Source organism: Electrona antarctica, assembly GCF_951216825.1.
Source record: "Electrona antarctica genome assembly, chromosome: 1".
Taxonomy (NCBI): Eukaryota; Metazoa; Chordata; class Actinopteri; order Myctophiformes; family Myctophidae; genus Electrona; species Electrona antarctica.
Window position 1 is genome coordinate 28,041,590 of NC_136806.1, and position 25,996 is coordinate 28,067,585.

Sequence of the window (25,996 nt, forward strand, 5' to 3'; positions counted from 1 at the left end):
TTCCAAACATGCATCTATACCTCCAATCAGCTGTCGCTGTGCGTCTATGACTATCGATGTGGCACATCAATGTGATTCTGAATCACGACACATGAGTTTCCGGACCGGTTCCAAGATAGTACAAACCAGGACAGGGAAGAACATTATACAATTGGAACACACCCTCCTCATGCTGGTGAGCTGGCAGTCTTGGGCTGCAAACACCCTCAGGTGACAGAGGTGTACTCAGCGCGCACACACACACACACACACACACACACACACACACACACACACACACACACACACACACACACACACACACACACACACACACACACACAAAGCGTCATTATCAGTGCCAGGCGCATGGGAGCAAGTTTAAACACATCTCTTTGTAAACGCTAGCTGGGTAATTACAATACTTCGGCTGGAGAGAGAGAGAGAGGGAGGGAGAGAGAGGTGGAAAAGTGTGTAGTGGTCAGTAGTGCTTGTGCGCGCGCGGCTGCATGCTTTCGTGTGTGCGTGTGTGTGAGAGTGAGTGAGTCAGCTAGAGAGTCAGACTGAGATGAACTCAGCAGAAACTTCAAAGTGAGACGTGTCAAAGGGAAACAGGGAAACAAGTTTGGCTGAAACATGCAACAGAACAGCGGAGCGTTGCACTTGAGCAGCAACAAGGAGGGAGGAAGAGTGCATGAATGAAGCAGGGCCAGCAAGTGGCAGGTAGGAAGAAAAGGGTGGACAGAGGGGGAGAGGGAGGGAAGGAGGGGGGAGTTTTAAGAGAACAGAAAGAGGGAAGAGACAGCGGGGGAGGGAAGGATTTCCCAGGGATTTGTAGCGACTCTGTGAAGTTTAGTAAGTGAGGCATATAGCACTCTGTCACACAGGCTGAGTGGGTTGAAGCTTTGCCCAGAGGGACGCATGTAGCTCTGGCCGGCGGAGTGTCTCTGCAAGAGGGTTCACCCTGTCGTACCCAGCGGGTACCCTCCTGGACGTGCATGTGTCACTGCTGTATGAGTGTTTGTCATTGACACTTTGCTCAGCGTTGGACTTGGTGCACATGTGTGAAATAGAGACAGAAGCCCAGTTCTTCTAGAAGAGAGAGAGTGAGGCCGTGTGCACGCGCGTGTGTGTGCGTGCATGCATGTGCATGTTATAGGAAGTCTAAAAGAAAATGAAAAAGACATTGTTCCCGTCGGGAGGCGATGGAGTCGCGTCCAACGGACAGTCGTGTCCCCAAAATGGAACAGAAGCCGCCGCCGCCAACGGCAAACTCCTGGAGGACGACGGCGCCCCAAAGGCCAAGGTGGAACTGCACAAGAAAGTGACGTTGCTCCGCGGCATCTCCATCATCATCGGGACCATCATCGGCGCGGGCATCTTCATCTCGCCCAAGGGCATCCTGGCCAACACAGGCAGCGTGGGCATGTCCCTGGTGGTGTGGATCCTGTGTGGCATCCTGTCGCTCTTCGGTGAGTCCTTGCTGAAGAGAGAGCGTGGGATGGTTGCCGAGGCAACCCATCTATCTATCTATCTATCTATCTATCTATCTATCTATCTATCTATCTATCTATCTATCTATCTATCTATCTATCTATCTATCTATCTATCTATCTATCTAGTTGCCGTCTGTCTGGAAGAAACCTCTTATGTCTCTTATTTTAACTTTTTATATATTTTTAAATGATTGCCCTACTACGTCATACTGCAGTGTCACACAGAAGTTGCAAAAATAGCCGCTCTACAAGCTCAAATCGCGAAACCAGCTATGTCCAAAATCTTAATCTTAAGAAAAAAAAGGTTTTTAATCAAAGTTATATGGTGACTTTATACATTGTCAGATACTTGAATGTGTCCTTAAAATATCATCACTTTACCCAAATAAAAGAGTTTTAGGAGGGTTTTGACCATTAATGTGGAGATAGATTTCTGTCTCAGTGGAGGGCAGTGGACAGTTCAGAAAGTAACCCAGGAAGAGAAAGGTTGAGGTTTCCAATAGCTTGGGATCCCCATTGATGATTTCATTGGGAGGAAGGTTTTTGAACTGCATTAGTGAGGACCAAATTATATGAACATAAGGTTGAAAATGGATGAAAGTGCTCCTTTTGAAGTTTTCCATTATACAGCATAATAACGATAATAACCCAAAGCTATGAGAGGTTTTTGTTTGCAACCAGAATGTTGTTGCTAAAAGCAGACACCATGCTATTAAAGCAATAATACACCCAAGGCTGTGATAATAATCACAGTACTCTGCTATCACACCAGACTGAGTACACATGCAGCCTCATTGTTCAATGTGTGTCTGTACAACACAAGAGACGGTCACGGCCACACAGCCAACTCAAGGTACGGCCACGGAGCCGACTTGGGGACCCAACACAAGGACAACACAAGAGACGGTCACGGCCACACAGCCAACTCAAGGTACGGCCACGGAGCCGACTTGGGGACCCAACACAAGGACAACACAAGAGACGGTCACGGCCACACAGCCAACTCAAGGTACGGCCACGGAGCCGACTTGGGGACCCAACACAAGGACAACACAAGAGACGGTCACGGCCACACAGCCAACTCAAGGTACGGCCACGGAGCCGACTTGGGGACCCAACACAAGGACAACACAAGAGACGGTCACGGCCACACAGCCAACTCAAGGTACGGCCACGGAGCCGACTTGGGGACCCAACGCAGCTCCTCCAAGGAAAACAAACAAATTAACGGAGCTGAACGTGAATCCCCCCCACCGCCCACCCCTTTTTTTCCCTCACTGTATATGTTTCTTTTCCCTTTTTACCTCCTTTATGATGAATTCCTGTTCTGTCTATATAGAAGTGTCTATTTGTACGTCTCTAAATGTATTTGATGATTTGAACATGGTGGACCCTATTGGAAACAAGTGTAATGCTTAATTGGGTCGTCCACTCACAGTTAACAGCCTTTGTATTGAGTTTGTGCTTGAAATGTACTGTAATTCTGCAAACTGTTAATAAATTCCTCAATCAATCAATCAAAAAAGCTCTCTGGTTAACAGCAGTCTCTCTAGCAACCAATACTTTGCTGCAATGTTTAGATATATACCATGTGCTGTATATATACACCCGTATATTGAATAGCAACATCTACAAGCTGACAATGTGTCACAGATCTGCTATTTTCGCTGGTTTTGCATTTTTTGGAAATTACATAATAATAATAATTTATAATTAAATCAGCGTTTCTTTTTCTCACTTCCTGAAAAGCTATTTGTTGATAACTGACATTGTCATCATCTGTTTGAAATACACACAGATGATCATAAACAAATTGCAAATCTGCACATTTCGCCTGAAAACATTATTTCTTTACATAGTAAAATTGCATCAGCCCTTCACCAGCCACAGTTTACTTCCCAGTATCAACTACTCTTTTCACACTGTTCCCATGTCCTAGAATACTAATGGAACTTCTATTCAGGGCTTTCTATGCAACTGCTGCTTTCTAGAACAAAGGAATGAGTTCCATGAATTCATATTCAAACAAGAGTGAGCAGGTTACTCCTGTTTGAGATTGAGGCAACAAAACGGGACCTTAGGGATTCTTAGGGACTGGATAAAATGAACCCATTAAGACCTGAGACCGATTCTACAAATGTCATTCTAAATCCTAACACTTTACTGAAAACATTATGTTGCTATATCAATGGTGCTCAAACTTGTTCATGTCAAGGACCCCCACTGATATATACAGTACGTGTATTTGGCCGACCCCAATCTGAACATATTTAGTGCCACGGACCCCCAGAAGCAAAAATTTGAGTTCAAAATGTTTGCTTAAAAACTAGCCTATCTACAAGCTCACAACTCTATGCAACCTGACATGTTGTGAGCTTGTAGTTCGGCTATTTTCGTATAATTTTAACCGCAGAATAGGGATGTTAGCCATCAAGCAATATGGGAACCCATAAAAAACAAGAAAAAATCCTTAGAATTTGCCTGTGGTTCAGCCCTCCTCTTCCGGTGGTGCATCTTTGTTTTCATTCCTACTAACAACAAACTATACGCATTGTAACTGGAGTTGCCGTTGACAGATTCATAAATCTGTATGTCTGACTCTTCTTATATTATCCAAATTGTTGAACAAGGCCTGGACACTGCCAGTCAGTCACCAGCAGGCTGGCCTGCCACAGTGGAATAGTCCGTTGTGGATGTGCCACATGATTAGTTTTTAGTGACGTTTTAGCCTTATGGACATACAGTACCTGATGCTATGTGGACCTCCCTTATGTCTAACCTCATGTACATATACCTGATGCTACAGTATATATGTGGATCTACCATAATCATTATTATAAGTCATTATGTGCTGCTATGTGGATCTACTGCTGTGTTGCCACTCTTTTGCACCTCATGTCTAACCTCATGTACATGCTGCTTTTTAAGTGGTGCAACCACTTCAATGTCCGTCCCTGGCTGTGTCCCTGTGTCCCTGGCTGTGTCCCTAATGTTTAGGGTACCAACAGGGGCTGCTTTTGCACCACTTACTTCAGACAGGTCTGATTTCTATGCTTATGCGTAAATATAATTCTTGGAGTTTCTTTTTCCGTTTTTTTCCCTCCTTGCTCTCCCTCTCTCTGACCCCCCTCTTTTCTGTCTTTCCTGAAAACAACAAAAAATGGAGCTCGCTCGCAAACTAATTTCACCCACTGATTTAAACCTGTACACACCTGCGATGATGTGACAATGAGACTGATTCTCTGCTTGTGGTGTCCCCTCCCTGTGTCCCTCCATGCAGGGGCCTTGTCCTATGCTGAGCTGGGGACATGCATCACCAAGTCAGGGGGACATTATACTTACATACTGGAAGCGTTTGGACCTCAGATGGCCTTCATACGGCTGTGGGCTGACCTCATCGCTATACGGTATAATAATAATCTGTTGGTCTTTCTGCTGTGTGTGTGTGTGTGTGTGTGTGTGTGTGTGTGTGTGTGTGTGTGTGTGTGTGTGTGTGTGTGTGTGTGTGTGTGTGTGTGTGTGTGTGTGAGAGTGAGAGTGAGAGTGAGAGTGCATGTGAGCGCGCCTGCCGGTTTATGCAACTGCTACTACTCTGTTTCAGTGTAAAAACTGTCTGAGTGTTTGCACGCTCACTTTGTATTTTCTGAATGCATCTGGGGGAGTGCATGCTTTTGCACGTGCACGCATGTGACATGAATGTCTGTGTTTTGAATAAAGCTTAGACAGGCACGTCGTGGCCTTGGTCTGAGCCCACCACACAGTAAACAGTTGTACACCCACATTGGACACTCTCAGAGCTACAGACCCATAAGTGTCCATTTGGTTCCAATTGTGCACTCTTAGAGTTACAGAACCATAAGGGACCCCCCTTCAAGGACTCCCTTGGTGGGCGAAAGGGTAGGTTTGTGCACCCTTAAGAGTTGACGAGTGCTCAGGATTTTACGGTGTAGAGGGCAGTGGGCTGAGAGAATGCTCACTGAGTCGGTGGGTGCCGTGTGTACACAGCCAGGGCCCTGGTAGTAAAAACAGTCTGCTGGCTATCCTCAGATCTCTGTGCATCCCCGCCTCAGGCTACTGGGAACTCTCACTGGGAAGTTGTGGGAACTTTCACTGGGAACCATGGAGGAAAGGAACAGGCCAGGGAGAGTGGGGCTGAGAAAGAAGTGAGGGAAAGAGAAGGTGGGAACCAGAATTAATGACAGGCAGAAAGAGAGAAAGACATGTTGGACACTGTGTTTGTCTTACTCTCTGTGATCAGTGGATATAGACCTTTTTGTTCAAACACAAACAGCTGTGTAACCTCTCTGGGGCTGCTAAGCTTCTGAAAATGTGCAAAACCCAAACATAAATGGAAGCCGCGTTCCCGATTAGCAATACGCCTAGAGGTCCTTTCAGATGGGCGACGACTGGCGCGCCTAGTAATTCATTTTCAATGAGAGGCCGTGCGTTTATTTTGGATGCGCGGAGAAGTTGAGGGGCGAGCAAGTCCCTGAGCCGTCCCTGAGAATGAGCGAGCACAGTTTGCTCCCGTCGGGTCACGGTGCCAGTGAGCACCGCTGTGGGAACAATAAAGAGAATGAGAAGCAGAGTGATACAGCAGGGCAGAGAGCTATAGCGCGGTGAGACAGAGAGCATCACATAAGACTACAGGTCACCTCAGCTGCCGTGGCTCAGTGGTGGAAATGAAGACGGATATCATGATGAGCTGTGGATGAGCTCCCAGTGCGGACGGTCTTATTTGATTCTTATCGGAACCAGCCCCGTGGAAAACCCACCCTGGACCCCCTCAGCACTGCGCATAAGGATGTGATTACAGTTACGCTTTGCTCAGACTGTTTGCCATCAGATAACACACACGCGCACGCACGCACGCACGCACGCACGCACGCACGCACGCACGCACGCACGCACGCACGCACGCACGCACGCACGCACGCACGCACGCACGCACGCACACACGCACACACACACACACACACACATGCTGAGTGACTGTCTTAATACCTGAGTCAATAGGACTCAAATGTGACTGGCCACCAGTCAGGTGGGACAACAAAGGGAATAGAAGTGACAGAAAGAGTGCCTTTCAGTGGCTTGTTTCCAAATGTTTTCTTTTGCCATTTCTCATGTTAGAAAAGCTTAATTTATTTCGGTAGCCTGTACGATGTTGAAAACAAGTGGGCTTATTGTGGTTGGGACAAACTATTGTAAATTAATAATCATTGCTGTAGACTTGAGTGTTGGTTTTTGTAACTCCGTCTCTCCACTTGTTTATCCTGTATCCTGTATGAGTTCTCTCTCCTTATTGGATAAAATTGGTATCCTGAATAGTGCACCGAAGTCACTTCAGCACCCCCCATCCCCATTGGCAGGCAATTTGAGGCCAAAAATATCACTTACCCTACCTTTAAAGATGGAGTGCCGTGATTTATTTTTGATCAGGTACTATTATACTAGGAGGAAGATTTCTTTCAAAAAAGTGTACAGAAAGTTTTAAAAACATGTTTTTATGTGGCCACACCCACCAGTTCATTAAGTATACCTGGTTTTCACCTTAGAACCACCCACCTGAACTTAAGCCTCACCCACACCTGTTGTTGTATTATAATGTGGGAGGGGTTATGGTTATGATGTCACTAAAATGGTGTTATTTCGATTGGGCCTTTTGACTGGGGGTATATTAGAGTAACGTTAACTCCATAGACACATGCAAAATAGAAAGTACAAAAATCACGGCACTCCAATTTTAAAATAAGTGTGTGTGTGTGTGTGTGTGTGTGTGTGTGTGTGTGTGTGTGTGTGTGTGTGTGTGTGTGTGTGTGTGTGTGCATGTTTGCGTGCGTGCGTGCGTGCGTGCGTGCGTGCGTGCGTGCGTGCGTGCGTGCGTGCGTGCGTGCGTGCACTCCTCTCTCCCCATGCAGGCCAGCAGGATTAGCAGTGATCTCTCTAGCGTTCGGTCAGTACATCCTGCAGCCTCTCTTCATGCCGTGCGGAGTCCCTCTCATCGCCATCAAGCTGGCCACCGCTATAGGCATCAGTACGTATGGATTACACAGTAAAAACCCTCACGGCTACAGGCATCAGTATGTGTCGAGTACACCCTAGTGCAGACTGGGCAGTGGTTCTCAAAGTAGGGCCCCCCAGGGGTCCTTGAGGGGGTTCAAGAGGGTCCCAGGTTAAACGATTGACAGGAAATAACTGTACACTTACGGGTCCATTTGGTTCCATTTGTTTGCTTTCAGAGTTATGGGGGGCTGCATGTGGTCCTAATGCTATACTGGGGGTCCTTGTAATGAGTATAGTGTCTTGCCTTTTCACCATAAGTTTGCGGGATCGATCCCGGGCACCGTCAACTCAGTGTATGAGTAGTATGGCTTGGGTGAGGCAAGTCGTGCGGTAAGTACTGGGAGCTGATGGTAGGTGTGGAGCGCCACCTCAGCAATCCATCTCCTTGCATTGTAACGAGGACAGACCTCTGTGTGTTACCGGCTGATACCGACAATAAGCCTCTCACGACCTACTTATATTCACTGATACCGACAATAAGCCTCTCACGACCTACTTATATCTGATACCGACAATAAGCCTCTCACGACCTACTTATATTACTGATACCGACAATAAGCCTCTCCCGACCTACTTATATTACTGATACCGACAATAAGCCTCTCCCGACCTACTTATATTACTGATACCGACAATAAGCCTCTCCCGACCTACTTATATTTCTTGAAATGAAAAGTTTTTAGAACCACTGCCCTATAGCGTCTCCTACCTACGGGACACGTTGTTAGCTTTTATGATTGTATTGGTGAAAAGATTTGGTGTCAAGTGTACAAGTAGAACCAAATTGTGCCGTAAGGGTACATTTGGTTCTGTACTTCTGTGTACACTCGCAAAGTTACAATGAGAGACAGGCAGGCATACTTGTATACACAATAACACTTATAACACATATAATGTTGTTTCTGTTGTTAGACGATTGCACAACTATAAAAAATTACTTTGTTCCACAGTCTGGATTCTAGAATCACAATACAATAGTAATATGTGTTATTAAATGTCCCCTGAAGGATGCTTTCTCATAGAAGCAGTGTGCCTATATTGTCCTGGGAGGCGACAGTCAACTACGTATATTGTTGCAGCCGGGTCGAAAGCTTGTAGGCTATTTCCAAAACGGTTCCTTTTTTGGTATTATATAATTTCGTAGTGAAAATAGCCTAATCTATACAAGCTTTGGGCATTGGTATTTTTTTTCCATTACTTTTGCGTGATGATGCAGTAGGGCATTCAATTATGACACATATTTTTGAAATAGTTGTAATATGGAGATACAAGGTTTTTGCCAGACATCTACGAGATAGGGTTCAAGTGGTTTAACATGATTTGTAGTGTATTTTTAATGATATCAATCTGTCTTAAATTTGAGAGTAAATTAATGTGACAGAACCTTAATGTCAGGCGTGGGAGACTCAACGCTTCACCAATTATCTTCCTCTATTACTGGAGATGTCCACCTACATCTATTACTACATCTATTACTACATCTATTACTACTACATCTATTACTACATCTATTACTACATCTATTACTGGAGATGTCCACCTACATCTATTACTACATCTATTACTACATCTATTACTACATCTATTACTTCCTCTATTACTGGAGATGTCCACCTACATCTGATATGGAATTCATTATTATTACTGGAGATGTCCACCTACATCTGATATGGAATTCATTATTATTACTGGAGATGTCCACCTACATCTGATATGGAATTCATTATTATTACTGGAGATGTCCACCTACATCTGATATGGAATTCATTATTATTACTGGAGATGTCCACCTACATCTGATATGGAATTCATTATTATTACTGGAGATGTCCACCTACATCTGATATGGAATTCATTATTATTACTGGAGATGTCCACCTACATCTGATATGGAATTCATTATTATTTCACTAAACCTCATTATACAAAATGAGCTATTGATTGATTTAGTCGATTTATTCTATACATCAGTTATTTATTCTAGATGTATCTATTTCTAGATGTAGATGTAATATAGAACAGTAGTTCTCAAAATGGGGTTCAGGGACCCCCAGGGGTCCTTCATTGGGTATCAGGGGGTCCCATGTAAAATTTATTAATATACCGGTAGCATCAAAATCCGTTTAATCACTTGAACCGTATGTACATCATCTTTTTAAAAAAAGTGAAAATGTGGAATATTTTTTAAACATCTTAACATTAACACAAATCTTGTATGGGTTGGGGACAAAATATTTTCAGTGGAAGTCCGCAGCCAAATGCATAATAATGTATAATTTGGGGGTCCTTGACATGAAGAAACATTTAAACGTTTTAGAGGAAAAACATAATCACAACAAAAAAGAATCCAGACAGACTAATCCCCTAGCAGGGATCATCCAGTATGGCAGAGGGATCTCTCCTACTGTGTCCGTTCAGACAACTAAAACAACCATTAAAAGACGGTTTGTGTTTGGCACCGGGGGAAAGATGAAAGTCACACTGATCGTATTGGCGAGAAAACAAGTTAAAAAGAAAGAAAGAAACAAACAAAACATGAAAAAAAACCTAAAACAATCTGTCCGGAAAGCATTATCACAGAATGGATTCTGTCTACTTATGTATGTGTCTCTTGCCCTCGCGCCCATTCCGCTGTCTGTGTTTTGTCCTATCTGTGTTAATCTGTTGTTGTCCCTGTAGCTTGTGTTTTGTACCTGAACAGCATGAGTATTTATGTGGTTCTGTGTTATCTGTTTTGTCGCTCTCCACGTAGCTTCTTCTCGCAGTTGGGCAGAAACCTTGTATGTCCAAAACAATTACTTTTCAGGATAAATAAATAAATTCTGAATTAATAATAATAATAATAATAATAATAATGTTCCAATGGATCCTATGTCATTATTGTTTAGTTACAAGCTGCTTAGTCATTATAATCACAAGCTTTTCATGGGTGGTCTGTACAGTTCTGTACAATACATTATGTGTTGTGAAGGTGGTCGGTTTTGTGTTTGTCTTCATGATGCCGCCAGCCATGCACTTGTAGGCCTCACTCACACATAAGACACAAGCAAGACACATTGCTGTATTTTGCGTGTCTTAAGTACCAGGTCTTATTACTTAACTTAAGACCTGGAGGTGTGATCAATGCCATTTGGCTATTCTGAGTGGCCAAAGAGCATTGACCACGCCTCCAGGTCTTAAGTTAAGTAATAAGACCTGGTACTTAAGACACGTAAAATACAGCCCATTGTGTCTTGGATGTTGCGAGTGTCATGGCCTCCTCAATGCATTTCCAATGGGAGTCACATGGTTTGAAGACACAACCTTGTTGCATGGGGGGGAGGGCAGAAGACAGCCATGCAACAGCCATGTTGCCAGTCATGAAACCTTGTGACTCCCATTGGAAATGCATTGAGGCGGCCATAACACACAGAAGACACAGGACACAAGTGTGTCTTGCGTGTGAGTGAGGCCGCAGACAACTCCTCCACCTCTTGTGAAATCTGAGAACTCATCAGCAAAAAAACAAACAAACAAAGGAAAAACACCGCCCTCTGTTGTTTTTTCCTTTGAATTCACCTCTGGGGGCTCAGGAAGTAGAGCAGGTTGTCCAATGATCCCTGGGTCGGCGGTTCGAAGTGTCCTTAGGCAAGACACTGAACCCTACATTGCCTCCAATGAGTCGGTCGGTGTGAGCTTGCCACCATTGGTGTGTGAATGTGGGAAGTGAGGACGCTGGCGTCGACTGTTCTCCGCTTCACCTCCCAACGTATGAATGAATGAACCATTGTAAAGCGATTTGAGCACTTGGAAAAGCGCTATGAAAATGCAATTCATTAAAAATGCAATTCATTGCCCGGGATTCGAACCACTGATCCACGGATCATTGGACGACCTGCTCTACCTCCTGAGCCATAGCCACCCCAAGCCGCCCGTCTTGAGAGATTACCTCTTACCTCTCTTATTGTAGGGGTGGCGGGACTCAAGTCAGTTTGGAGGCGCTGCTGAAAATAGATCTAAAAGATGTTCTGCTACTTTTGCGCAACAAAGTAGTAGGGCATTAATGTACAAACAAAACTAAAACAATAGTGTGGTTCAAATACGGAGATACAATGTTTTTGCCTGGCAGTGGCATTCTGTTATGTATCTTAACAGCATGAGCATTTATGTCTTATCTGTTGTCTCTCTCCGTGTACGTTGCTTCTGTTATGTTTGAAACAGCATGAGTATTTATATGTGATCCTGTGTTATCTGTATTCTGTCTCTACGCTATACTTTTTGTACTTTTACTCAAATTTGAATACGGGACTTTTACTTGTAACGGTAGTTTGCTTTTATGTCGTCTCTGTCGGGTGGAAACCTCATACTGTATGTTCAAACGTGTTACTTTTCACGATTCAAATTAAAAAAGAGCCACAATAGTAGATGGACAAGCGCAAAACACGCCAATTCGCACTGCGTTTCGAGCTTGCAGATCTGCTATTTTTGCTAGGTCTGGGTGACGCGCTCGCTCTAGTATAGTATGATCACGTTGCAGGGCATTCATTTACAAAAAAAACACAAAAAGATAAAATATGGAGATAAGATGTTTCTGCCCGACAACAATACTATACTGTTATGTTGTGCTTTTACTTAAGTAAAACAAATGTGAGTAGTTCTTCCACCACTGGCTATGTACCTGAACAGCAGTATTTAGGGTATTCCGTCTTATCTGTTGTTGTCAACGCGTAGCTTCTGTTATGAACAGCATGAGTGTTTAACGCATTTAGACCTGAGGACCTGAGTCTACAAATGTCTTCTAAATCATGACAGTTTTCTGAAAAACATATCAGTGGTGCACTGGTGCTTTTTCTAAAATAGCAGATCGAGTGCCGCGCTATGAGCTTGTAGATCTGCTATCTTTCAACAGCTAAAGTTTAAAATAATGGTTAAAGTGGTTGAAAGCTATGAGGTGACACAGACGTGTCCTCAGGTCCAAATGGTCTAACGGGATTCCAGTTTTGTATCTGTGTTTTTTCCTCCCCATGCGTCTATAGCTTCTGTTATGTACCTGAACAGCATGAGTGTTTTTTCCTCCCCATGCGTCTATAGCTTCTGTTATGTACCTGAACAGCATGAGTGTTTTTTCCTCCCCATGCGTCTATAGCTTCTGTTATGTACCTGAACAGCATGAGTGTTTTTTCCACTCCATGCGTCTATAGCTTCTGTTATGTACCTGAACAGCATGAGTGTTTTTTCCTCCCCATGCGTCTATAGCTTCTGTTATGTACCTGAACAGCATGAGTGTTTTTTCCTCCCCATGCGTCTATAGCTTCTGTTATGTACCTGAACAGCATGAGTGTTTTTTCCACTCCATGCGTCTATAGCTTCTGTTATGTACCTGAACAGCATGAGTGTTTTTTCCACTCCATGCGTCTATAGCTTCTGTTATGTACCTGAACAGCATGAGTGTTTTTTCCTCCCCATGCGTCTATAGCTTCTGTTATGTACCTGAACAGCATGAGTGTTTTTTCCTCCCCATGCGTCTATAGCCTCTGTTATGTACCTGAACAGCATGAGTGTTTTTTCCTCCCATATGCGTCTATAGCTTCTGTTATGTACCTGAACAGCATGATTGTTTTTTCCTCCCATATGCGTCTATAGCTTCTGTTATGTACCTGAACAGCATGAGTGTTTTTTCCTCGTCTATAGCTTCTGTTATGTACCTGAACAGCATGAGTGTTTTTTCCTCCCCATGCGTCTATAGCCTCTGTTATGTACCTGAACATCATGAGTGTTTTTTCCTCCCCATGCGTCTATAGCTTCTGTTATGTACCTGAACAGCATGAGTGTGACTTGGACGGCCAGGATTCAGATCTTCCTCACCTTCTCTAAGCTGCTGGCCATCGCCATCATCATAGTGCCTGGACTCTATCAGCTCTTCAAAGGTATACCAACGCTCCCCGCACAAGGACAGACAGACACGCACGCACGTGCACACACGTGCACGCAGCATGTCCCATTTCACAATTTGCAAAAATTAAAATAGCAGATCTGCGACTACAAGCTCACAATGCACGTGGCCGCATCGTGTTTTATATATCCGAAGTATAAAGTGTTGAAGTGGTTAATATGTTTTGTAATAGTAATCAAAATCTGCAAAGTGCTGGATGTTAAACGGACTGAAGTTCTAAAGTGCCTTTCTCCAGAGTGTTTTACAACATGCACTACATTCACAGTTCACACATTAACACACACATGTCAGATGGCAGGGGAAACCATGCAAGGCACCAACCTGCTCATCAGGAGCAGTTAGGCCGGGGTTCAGTGTCTTGCTCAAGGACAAGCCAGAGAGGTGTTCAGGCTTTCCATGGGGTGTCCCCTGCTAAAGAATTGATAGAACCAAATGGACCCTAGGGGTCTGTAACTCTCTGGGGCCTATACATTCCATCTGGTGGAAGGTATAGGGCAGCGCAATTGTCATTGCTATCTTCCGACCAACGCAGTTTTACACCCCTGCTGTCTAAATAACAAATTATCTTGTGCCTCTTTAGCGCCCATGGGCATATTGGTCTTAAAATTAGCTTTGGTGTGCACTTTGCGTTTACACCAGTTTAGTTAGTCTCATCTCCAGAGCAGAGCAGGTGGTTCGCAATCACAATGCATGCACACTGATTGCAATCAAAATCCATTCGATTTCAACACATCACCCACGTTCAACATGAGACAAACATTGTGCTCAAATTGGAGATTAACTATTTTCAAGCACTTGATTCTTCATTAATCCTGTTAATAAGAATTAAAACAAAAAAAGTTGTCGATGTTATGCTTCTCCAAAGACAAGTGGTGCCGGTGAGGAGAGAAAGGGAGAGAGAAAGGAGATGCATTCATTTCAGTAAACAGCTCTAGGCCATCGGTACTTAGTAGTGGTAGACGACAGGTTTTGTTCATAGAAATATGTAGAAATTCCTGAGTTGGACAAGAGGAGACATTAGGCTAAGACTGATTCTGACCGTAGCAACATGGTCACTGCAGCGTTTGGTCTTTCCAGGTGAAGTGTGGGTGTCAGTGCTAATGCTGCTCCCATGGGTGGTGTAATGCAATTTTCCTCAGCAGTTTGCATCTCCTCCAAATCCGCCGTTTAATTTTAAACAGTGCACCCACGGCCCAATTAATGAAAATTACTTTTGAATTAATATTCTGCAAACTGGTGCAGCATAGAACTTAACTGAATAATATACATCACATTACTGCATTTTAACCATGACTTATTAGTTGCATTAAATGAATAGAGGGAATATCCAATCAACAAGCTCACAATGTGCCACTTTGCATCATGTTGTGAGCTTGTAGATCAGCAATTGCTGAGGCTTTATGAGAATTCTATAAATTAAAAATACAATTCCTTTGCACTCCACCAGGGGGTGGGGTGACCCTCGGTTTGAACACCACTACACTAAGGAATCCAGTATATGCAATAACACCCTGACATCATTGTTGCCTTAATTGGTCTGTAATAATCATTCCACAGCTTGTGATGAATCTATCAATCTAGTTTTCTTACTCTCCTGCTTGTTGATAGGCTATATATATTGTTATATTATCAATGAAATCACACCCATGTGAAGTGAGGGGCACTCTTATCATCATATACATCATCAAACATCATCTCATTCTGGCCAATCACAATTTGCGTCCTCACTTTTGTCTTCAATGTTTGTGTTTACACAAACCCGAAAAGCTGGGCATAGAAAATCGCTGTTATAGGCTGTCGTTAATGACTTTATGTGTGGGAATTGTTAAGTTGTGAGTTTAATGTGAGGATGATTTAATGGCAGCCTTGGCTGGCAGCTTCTGTCTCCTGTGCAGCAATACGTAGGCTACTGTACAACAGTCCAGTTGATCGGTTTCATGGTTATGAGTATTTTTATGATTGTTGTATTTAAGATAGCCTTTGATGTTCGGAGCTCACCTTGACATTCATCAGAGTATGATGCTTGAAACGGCACAAGAAGTATTGATGCCCAATCTTGCAATTGGTGTCCTTGTGTCCGTGTCCGTGTGTGTGTGTGTGTGTGTCCGTGTCCGTGTCCGTGTGTGTGTGTGTGTGTGTGCGTGTTTGTGCGCGTGCGTGTGCGTGTGTGTGTGTGTGTGTGCGCCTAGGGGAAACCCGTAACTTTGAGAATGCCTTTGATATGAGTGCTGTGAAGTTGAGTGGCCTTCCCTTGGCCTTCTACTCAGGGATGTATGCATACGCTGGGTGGTAGGTACACACACACACACACACACACACACACACACACACACACACACACACACACACACACACACACACACACACACACACACACACACACACACACGTGAGGCCTTGCTTCTTTGCTCTCTATACACATAATTGTACAAAACAAAGGAAGAGATAATAGAATAAATATGCAGTTCATGATATTCTTATCGTCCAGTGTAACTGATATGTCTTTCATTTCCTTTACCAGGTTCTATCTGAACTTTGTGACTGAAGAGGTGGACAACCCTGAAAGGTGAGTGAGAGAGAGAGAGAGAGAGAGAGAGAGAAAGAAAACCAATATACACCCAATCTACAATGTCACAATACGTATTAGACCTTGTAGATTGGCTGTTTTTGGTGAATAGATTTGGTGTATAGATAATACAGACCCCAGTCAGGTATATCCCATGGGAGACACCATCAGTCAACAAAGTAAATTATACGGTTTAACCACTTAAGCCCCAGCATCCGTATTCCGCACACAATGTGATGCGTTGTGAACTTATAGATCAGCTATTTTCAGTAACGATATTTAGTGTAGGGTAAAGAAATACGAAGAAGTATAGAGCCCTGAGGGATCAACCATGTAAAGCAGTGGTTCCCAAAACAAGACACTAAAGAGAAATTAGACGATTGCCGGGGACCCAAAACATAGTGCAAATAGCAGATCTACAGTACAAGGTCACAATGTTTCACAAGCTTGTTGATCTGCTATTTGTCACTACTTCTTAAGTGTTTTCATGTACAGGTATATATCGTTTTAAATTATTTGATTTTGGAATTGTTTTTAATTGATACAAAGTTGGGACTTTTTACTTTAAACTTATTTTTTATTTTTTTTAATATATATATGTTTTTCTGTAGGAAACAGGTTTGCGTCCCAACCCACTGTTTGTGAAACAGTGATGCAGAGGGTTTCAGTTGTTAAACCAAGTAACACGATAGTGTCTGTGTCTCCGCCCCTCAGGACCGTGCCGTTGGCCATCTGCATCTCCATGGCCATCGTCACCTCCTGCTACGTGTTGACCAACGTAGCATACTACGCCGTCATGTCCGCTGAGGAGCTGCTGGCTTCACCGGCTGTCGCTGTGGTAACAATTCATTTTACTACTACTACTACTACATAGAGGGTATGCGCGTGGCATCATCTTCATACCTGGAAGTTATGTGGGAACGGCTACTGAGTTGCAAAAACTATATACTTTCTGTTTCTGGCCTTGAAAGCCCATACATCCAAACAGAATAGACCTATCTGATTGCATTAAACAAAGTTAAACTCACTTTGCCACTCGATTTGCCACTCACTTTAGGCATGTGCATACTGTACGCTCTATAGCAACTAGTGCTTAGTCTCCATATCCGTCATTTCCACCGTCCATCCAGGATATAGAACTGCAACCATGGCTATAGCATCAGTCCCATAGTCTGTGAGGACCATTCACAAAAAACGCTAATAAACGTCTTACATTTGGGGAAAAAGTGAAACATTGGCTTCACTCTCTTTGTAATATGCTAATGTGAGTGGAGGTTTGAGGGGAGCCCTTAAGGCAGGGGTTCTCAAAGGGGTCCTTGAGGGGATACCAGGGGGTCCTCAGCAAAACCATATCTGTTCAGCTCACTGTCAACGCACAGAGGTTCTGCAATTTTCATTTCAGTTGAAGGACCCCCCATCTGGAAATATGTGACCATTTCTGACAGACACTATAAGTCATTGAATTACTATTAATTTTTGTTTTTTAACGTCATATGAAAGCGGGGAATCATAGCTCAAATTGACATATTGGTTGTGCAGTTTGACCCACCAGTTTTGGAGATATGGCTTATAGAGTAATGTCTTGCAGAGAAACAGCGAGTTGAGAAAACAGGCTTGAAAGGTTCACTTCTGTGGACTCTAACATTACAGCTACATGTTTAAGCATTTATACATGTCGATTTCAGCTCTGACACTTATTTCAGACATGCTCTAGTATGTGAAGAGTCTGCCTGTGCTATTAATTAACTAATTTAAAAATGAAAAGCTGGAATTTGCGCGATGGCATGCTCTCAGTCAAATCTGGTCACAAATAGTAAGAATAAGATTCAGTTCTGTGATCTGTGACTTCAGGGGGCGCTGTTTTCCCTTCATTAATCCAGCAGTCCACCAGCAGTGTTGCCATGTCTGCTTATTATTATTATTATTTGGGCTTCATGGCATAAAAAAAAATGTTTTTAGCTGTCCTGAACAGTAAGATGTATCTGGGTCAGCCAGGGACACATATGTTGTGCCAGGGACATGATTTGTGTTGTGTTGTTAAACCTAATTGAGTCTCCTACTGGCTAGTCATCAAATGATTGGCTCAGGAACGCAATAACAACAACAACAAAGCATCTCCATGAATTCAAGGCTTCGTGGGGTGTGTATTGGATAGAAAATAAGTATTTTTTGTGGTGAACTACACCTTTAACCACCCAGTGTAAACAGGGCCTAGACATCACCTCGCCCACACTTTACGATACTTATGAAGGTTGTATTATCCATATTATAGCTCCATTGAGCCCTATTTGGCCGTCCACTTGTCTTGAACGGAAACCGATGCTTCAAAACACACGTCTGGACTACCACTTATTAGCACTGTTTACTCCTCAAGGAAGGCGCTACCACCGCCTTCCTGCACTTAAGGTGTCATCATTAGTGGACGGCGCCCGACACCTCCACTTCCCATCACAAAATAATAAAAGCAGCTAATGTAATTGTCAGCGCATCCCTGCTAATGCTAATCAGATCACACACGCACACACATTCCCTAATAACAGCACCTTGGCCTATTAGACAGAGGGGGGAGTGCTATGTCTGCTACTGTACAAGCCCGCAGGGTTGGTGTGTTAGACCGGTTCACTAAAGAACCCCCCAACACCCCTCCCCTGGATCGAATCACAGACGTTATTTTCCTCTAACGCGGTTAGCTTTATTGCGCTGTATGTGGTGAGTGATAAGATCTGCCTTAAGAGAGGCGTTAAGAGCATTTATCAGTCCTTTTATCAGGGAAGAGATGGGAGGGCATTGCTGCGTGCTGGTGCTCTTCTCTCGTGTATATATATAGGCAGGGAATAAAAGTCAGCCTCTCAAACTGGTTTTGGATTGCAAGAACTTGATTTGAACTGCGAAAGAAGAAAGAAGAACAAAGAAGGCGTTGGCAAACTTTGGGGGCTGCTGCTGCTCATTATAAAGCAATATGGAAGCATCGTTAGGACGCGTAGATGCATTATGAATGCATTATACTTGAACATGATGAGATGCAAAAACTTTCACATTATGCAGGCTCCGTGTATAACTAATAACACTATATCACAGGAACGGCAGCCTCACAATGCATACCATTATTGACTTGTAATGGCATTTTGTTCCCTATGTGATATTTGAACTAAGGAAATGCATATTGCGCACGCACGCACGCACGCACGCACGCACACGCACACGCACGCACACACACATGCACACACAATTTTGGCCAATGAGTTTGGATAGTGGAGAGTATATGCACCTTAACGACTAGGCCAGTGGTTCCCAAACTGTGGTGTGTGCACCCCTTGTGGTGCAGGTGCGTGAGCACCTTCTAGGGGGTGCGCGACATGAAAAGTCTAATGGTTGTGCTAAATATTAACATACAATATATGGCAAGTAATGCAGAATATAGCATATGCTGCATATATTATGCTATATTCAGGTTCATATATGTGTGCATATATGTGGCTAAAAAGGAAATATATGTCTCTATATAGCTTATGCAATTTATATTTCCATGTGGGGGGTGCATCAGCTAGGTCGGGAGGTAACATGGGGTGCATGGCCAAAAAGGTTTGGGAACCGCTGCACTAGGCCATCGGCGGCGCCGCCCCATGTGTCAGATGTTTGACGCAATGGGGGATTTGTGTCGCGGGCGTCGTATGTTGAGGAGGACGACATGATATACGATTCCAAAGGGTAACGGTGTGCAACTCCAAACAGCGCTGAGTCATCAGCAGTGGACATCGCCCTGCTCAGATCGGGCACTCACTTGACTAGATCATCGGTAAGCGTCAAATCTGCTTCTGCAGCCGTTCTTGCCTAGTTTTTCTTTTTTTTTACTGGCACGTCTAGTGTCTACGCATTCCGATTTTGTGAGAACGCGACGTGACGCGACGTGACGTGCAACTACCGGTAACATTGAAAATGTGACTACAAAATGGAAATGTTCTTAATTTCAATACAGCAATGCATTGATATAGATATAGAAAATAGAAATTTTGACTTTCGTAATTTGCACTGCGTATGTACAGTACTTTGTACTTTGAACTCTGAAACATTGTGTTTACGTCTTTCTCTCTCTCTCTCTCTCTCTCTGTGATTTCATTGTGTTTATGTCTCTCTCTCCTCACAGACGTTTGCAGAGAAGGTGTTGGGGAACTTCTCCTACGCTGTGCCCGTCTTCGTGGCCATGTCGTGTTACGGCTCCATGAACGGAGGTCTCTTCGCATTCTCCAGGTCAGTGCTTCTGAAACATTGTCACGTCAAGGACTATGCATTTGGCCCACGGACCCCCATCTGATAAGACACCAAAACCTTGTATATTCTAAAACTATTTTTTTCACAGAATAAAAACAGAAACGAGCGAGACTTATGAAACAATTATAGAGTAATTAAACTAAACAGGCAACATGAAGCAATTAAACGCATGCGACAAATGAGAATTCAAAGGACTAAAAACAACTGTGAGAAACACGAAATAGCTTGCTGGAAAGAAAAGCACATAACATAATAGTTAAAGAAGTACAGGTTTTCATAAGTGATTTAACTCCCTGTACTGCAAAGCAATAACGCTAAGCCTTCTGTTGACAATCCCATATATTATGAGATTAATTTCCAGCAGGCAGGGTGGTGGTAATAACTCTGTTTCAATCATACAGGTTAAGGATGAAGGAACCTAATAGTGTAGCATATTCATTTTCATGTTCATTTGCTTGCGCCTCACTCACTTATTTGTGTGTGTGTGCGTGTGCGTGTGTGTGTGTGTATGTGTGTGTGTGTGTGTGTGCGTGTGTGTGTGTGTGTCTCCTGGCAGAATGTTCTTTGTGGCATCACGAGAGGGCCATCTACCCGAGGTTCTGTCCATGATTCATGTTCGCAGACACACTCCACTGCCAGCTGTCATCGTCCTGGTCAGTATTTGGCACACACACACACACACACACACACACACACACACACACACACACACACACACACGTACACAGAGGTGTAAAGTACATACTCAAGTACAACTCTGAGTTACTTTTACTGTACTATTTGTTACGAAAACATGTGAAATCGGACATTCTGTAATAATAATAATAATTAAAATGATAATGGATTGCATTTTTATAGAGCTGTTCTATGCACTACGTGCTTACTCAAAGCACTTACAATGGTCCATTCATTCATACTGCATGTAATAACTTTTGTACTTTTGAATAAATGTTGAATGCAGGAGTTTTACTTGAAACAGTATTTCTACATTGCAGTATTTATTGACACTTGCTGTATTTATTGACACTTACTACTTAAGTAAATAAATGTAGTACTTTTTACACCACTGCACGCACTGCAGCACCATGCAACCAGTATCAGACTTATAGTTACTACAACAGACTTACTGGCAGTTACTGCTACTGCAAAATAACATAATACTACTACTATAATGCTGATCCTGGACCACCAGCCTTGCAACCATTCACTAGCCTAGGATATGATGGGTCGTGTCACCATGTGTGAAATGCTGGAGAGCTTTTCAGCTTTTCAAGAATCTTAAGAATCAAGAAGGGTATTATTTGTCACATAAACTGTTGGTGGGTCTTTGTTCCGCTTCCACAGAACCGTGCTAACATAATAACACACTGCACGGTAACAGTAATACAAATATAAGTAAGAATGTCGATGGTAAAAAAAAAACAATAATGATAAAACAATAAAATACGGAATGCAATAGAAATGAGAGTATAGACAGACAGACAGACAGACAGACAGACAGACAGACAGACAGACAAATAGCTGCTGCGGTTACTGTTTTATCTTAACTGTGTGTGCGTGTGCGTGTGCGTGTGCGTGTGCGTGTGTGTGTGTACAGTACCCTATGACGATACTACAGGTTTTTGCGGGGGACATCTACAGCTTGTTGAACTTCATGAGCTTCCTGCGCTGGCTGTTCATCGGCGTGGCGGTGATGGGACTCATTTACCTACGCTACACCCAGCCTGACCTGCACCGCCCCTTTAAGGTCAGTTTACAGTACACCCAGCCTGACCTGCACCGCCCCTTTAAGGTCAGTATACAACCAGCCTAACCTGCACCGCCCCTTTAAGGTCAGTATACACCCAGCCTGACCTGCACCGCCCCTTTAAGGTCAGTTTACACTACACCCAGCCTGACCTGCACCGCCCCTTTAAGGTCAGTATACAACCAGCCTAACCTGCACCGCCCCTTTAAGGTCAGTATACACCCAGCCTGACCTGCACCGCCCCTTTAAGGTCAGTTTACACTACACCCAGCCTGACCTGCACCGCCCCTTTAAGGTCAGTATACACCCAGCCTAACCTGCACCGCCCCTTTAAGGTCAGTATACACCCAGCCTGACCTGCCAACAGAATGCACGAAAAAGGCAGTGAAGAAGATCTGTGAACCGGCTGCGTTAGCCATTGAATTCGTGCCACCATGGATCACCTAATCTAACTATAGAAAGGCTAATATGCTAACCGGGAAGTCGCGATAATTTTTTATTAAGGTCAGTATACACCACACCTACACCCAGCCTGACCAGCACCGCTCCTTTAAGGTCAGTAACACCATAGACATAAAAAGGTAGAAGAAATTCGTCATAAAAAGTCCATAGACTTGGCCACACGCATGACACAGGCGGAACACACAAAACCAGATGTTGGAGTCTATGGGTAGTAAGTAGGTAACATAGGACTGAAGAATAAGGAAACCATGCTCAAATGCGAAGTTTTATTATAAAACTATATATATAATAAAACAGAACTCAAAAGATATATTACAATAAGGCTCGATAAACAAACAAAAGAAACAAACAACAACGCCTTTCCGAAGGGCGGACACAACATGGGTTTAAACAATAAGGTTTTAGATAGTTGACAGTTAGTGGTTACACAATACACATATCAGTAGCAGCGAGTCGGGGGAAGATCCTACGTGATGTTCCCCGCCGAGCTGTCAGACCCGGACTGACTATATAGATAACGGTACACCCATGGCCATCGGGTGCACGTGACCGGCAACCAATCAGGAGTCAGGCGTTGATCAGACGTCTGACTAAGCCGGCCCCTCGTTGATTGACTACAAGGTATAAATACAGTCAATCCAACCTGGAGTGGAAATAGAACACATATATAATAGAAAGCGCTTTCTATCCCCATATATGGTTCATAACAAGTCTACTGGATGTATAGCTATATATATATATATATAATAAGAGATATCAAAGATAGGTCTAAACATATATATACAATATAACTATAACAATACCACCAGTTACCTCATATAGATATATACATAATATTAACCAATAAATATATATATCTATACTACATCATAACAAAACTAATCATAACAAATCATAACACACACGTGACCGCAGTCCACGTGACAGGGGCCCTATAGCCCCTCAAATAATGTGACACCGGCGTTGTATGATATGTAAAATATGACTAAACCATTTTATTATTCACTATCAATAAAGGCATAAAAAGCCCCAAACTAAATCTTAAAAAAAAAAAAAGGTCTGTATCGATTTGTTGCAGCCCTAACTCTGTCTGTCTGTCTGTCTGTCTGTCTGTCTGTCTGTCTGTCTGTCTGTCTGTCTGTCTGTCTGCCTGCCTGCCTGCCTGCCTGCCTGCCTCCCTCCTTCGTCCACAGGTACCGCTCTTCATCCCGGCCATCTTCTGTCTCACCTGCTTCTTCATGGTCTTCCTGTCTCTCTACTCGGACCCGGTCAACACGGGCATCGGGTTCGCTATCTCCCTGACGGGCGTCCCGGCCTACTACATCTTCATTGTGTTCGACCGCAGGCCCAAGTGTGTTCAGAGAGCTTTAGGTGAGTGCTTCTCAAATGTGTTCATGTTAAGGACACTCACATTGTATGTATTTGACCACGGACCTCCATTATTTTGCAAAATTGTGTGCTCATTTTGTGACCCCCACTTGGAGCTGTGATTTTAGTATGTGGGTGCATTCCCACTGGAAAAATGACTGAAGATAGTAGTAGGTCATGGTCAAGTTTATTTATATGTCCCAAGCTGGGCAATTCAATTTACAACCTGCCTTGTTGTAAATTGGTATTTTTCTTGTTTTTTCCATCCTCAGATTCCATCAACCGATTCTTGCAGATCTTACTGGAGGTGGTCCCAGCTGAACATTAACACTCCCTCCCGTCATCCCTTCCTGTTCCGCCAACCATGCGTCAGATGATATTTAATGACATTTTGCTCTCACAGACAAAAATTAATGCTCACTTTCAGAATACGAAAAATAAGAGCTGTCGCTTATTTATCATTTTGAGTATTCATGACTCCAGACCGCCTCGGACTCATCCAGTGCAGCACGGAGACGCGGACATCCTGACGGTGTGTTAACCTGCCTGTCATTAACCACATATGTTGGAGTCCCTCAGGGCTCTATACTAGTGTGTTTTCTGTTTTCGATCCACAGTAAATAGCCGATCTACAAACTCACAATGCGTTAAGTTGCGTCACTTTGTGAGCTTGTAGATTGGCTACATTACAACCGGTGTTTAAGTGGTTAAATGCAGTTAAACCCTGTGCACTTAATTGACTGGAGTCCACCATGGACGGCTCTATCCTTGGACCCCCCTATAGTCTACAGACCAATCGGTTTGCTAGATTGGCTATTTGTGCCAAATATTTGGTCATAATATTGTACATAAAGTTTTCTCATTAAATGCCTTCATTTTTAGTATGTTTACATTTTTCTCCAGAGTCATTAAAACGTTGCCAAACTCATCTGAATAATTCAGTTCATGTTGGCTAAACGTCACTGCCTGGTTTATGTGACGGACATTGGAATTTCAGTCTTATGGTATCTAACCCTAAGCCTATGCTCTGTTTGGTCTATGCTTGCACGTGCGTGCATGTGCTTGCAAAGTGCATTCTACAATTTAGGCATTTAGCAGATGTAATGTTGATGTGAAGAAGTGTGAACAATTTATTTTTTATTTCTTGGTACTGTCAGTATAATGGAGATAGCAAATCTGTGCAGTTTATTCATACATTACTCACTGTCTATATGCTGAAGCAGCAGGTTGTATTATATCCATTTACTGTAAAAAGACTCGTGAGTACGACCAGGACAACCAGTGTGCTCATCATGCTGACTACGACCAGGACAACCAGTGTGCTCATCATGCTGACTACGACCAGGACAACCAGTGTGCTCATCATGCTGACTTGAGACTATAGTGTTTGAAAACAAAGTCTTTATGAAAAGGTTTAAGGTAATTAAACCAAGTATAAAGTCCCCCACTGACATCAATGGAATGGAAATCCAATGGAAAGAGGAGAGGAGGAAAGAGGAGAATCAGCGCCAGCTGCTGGGCCATTAATGTGCAGTGTTTTATTACAGCATATATCTGCCTACGCCTGTATAGCCATGCTAGCATAACGCTACAGCATCTATCTGCCTCTGCTTGTAGCCATGCTAGCATAGCGCTACAGCATAGGCCTACTGTATACTACCTCCGCTTTTAGTCATGCTAGCGTATCTCTGCCTCTGCCTGTATAGACAAGAGCTGCTAGCGTAGCACGACAGAATTGAGGTTTCACATTAGACATTCAGACTGCATCAACAGCAGGTCCCCACTCCTGAATTTATAATGAAGACACTTAGTCTGCCCTGACATGGTGTGGCTCGAGGTGTGTGTGTGTGTGTGTGTGTGTGTGTGGGGGGGGGGGGGGTCTAGTCTGTGCAGACTGCTGATGCAGATTCCTCTGTATCTGGGCTCCCAGGTGGAGTTTTTTGGTAATCCGCCTGCCTGTCTGGGTGCTCACTGTTCCCCCTGTTCCCCCTCTCACCTCACTGCCCTCAAATGGAGGCTCCATCTATCTACTGCTGATGAGTGCATAGGGCACCATGAGGACAAGCCCTGACTTTTAGTTCACTGGACAGTAATAAAGTACATTTACTTGA

General features: G+C 43.5%; 1 protein-coding gene across 1 annotated transcript; it reads left to right on the forward strand.

Moving 5' to 3' along the window:
• The first annotated feature begins 779 nt into the window (after positions 1-779).
• slc7a11 (solute carrier family 7 member 11) lies at positions 780-25,996 on the forward strand. The gene is made up of 12 exons (XM_079504155.1): positions 780-1,451; positions 4,756-4,882; positions 7,397-7,512; positions 13,322-13,447; positions 15,663-15,762; positions 15,995-16,039; positions 16,754-16,877; positions 20,184-20,287; positions 20,865-20,961; positions 21,906-22,055; positions 23,711-23,888; positions 24,158-25,996. The coding sequence occupies exons 1-12, from the start codon at positions 1,154-1,156 to the stop codon at positions 24,211-24,213; spliced, it is 1,521 nt and encodes a 506-aa protein (XP_079360281.1). The 5' UTR covers positions 780-1,153; the 3' UTR covers positions 24,214-25,996.

Excerpts from the sequence above, each read along its gene's own strand:
- slc7a11 (XM_079504155.1), top strand. The coding sequence starts at position 1,154 with ATGAAAAAGACATTGTTCCCGTCGGGAGGCGATGGAGTCGCGTCCAAC. Across the intron at positions 13,448-15,662 it reads ACTCTATCAGCTCTTCAAAG|GGGAAACCCGTAACTTTGAG; the intron begins GTATACCAACGC and ends GTGTGCGCCTAG. Across the intron at positions 16,040-16,753 it reads GAGGTGGACAACCCTGAAAG|GACCGTGCCGTTGGCCATCT; the intron begins GTGAGTGAGAGA and ends TCCGCCCCTCAG.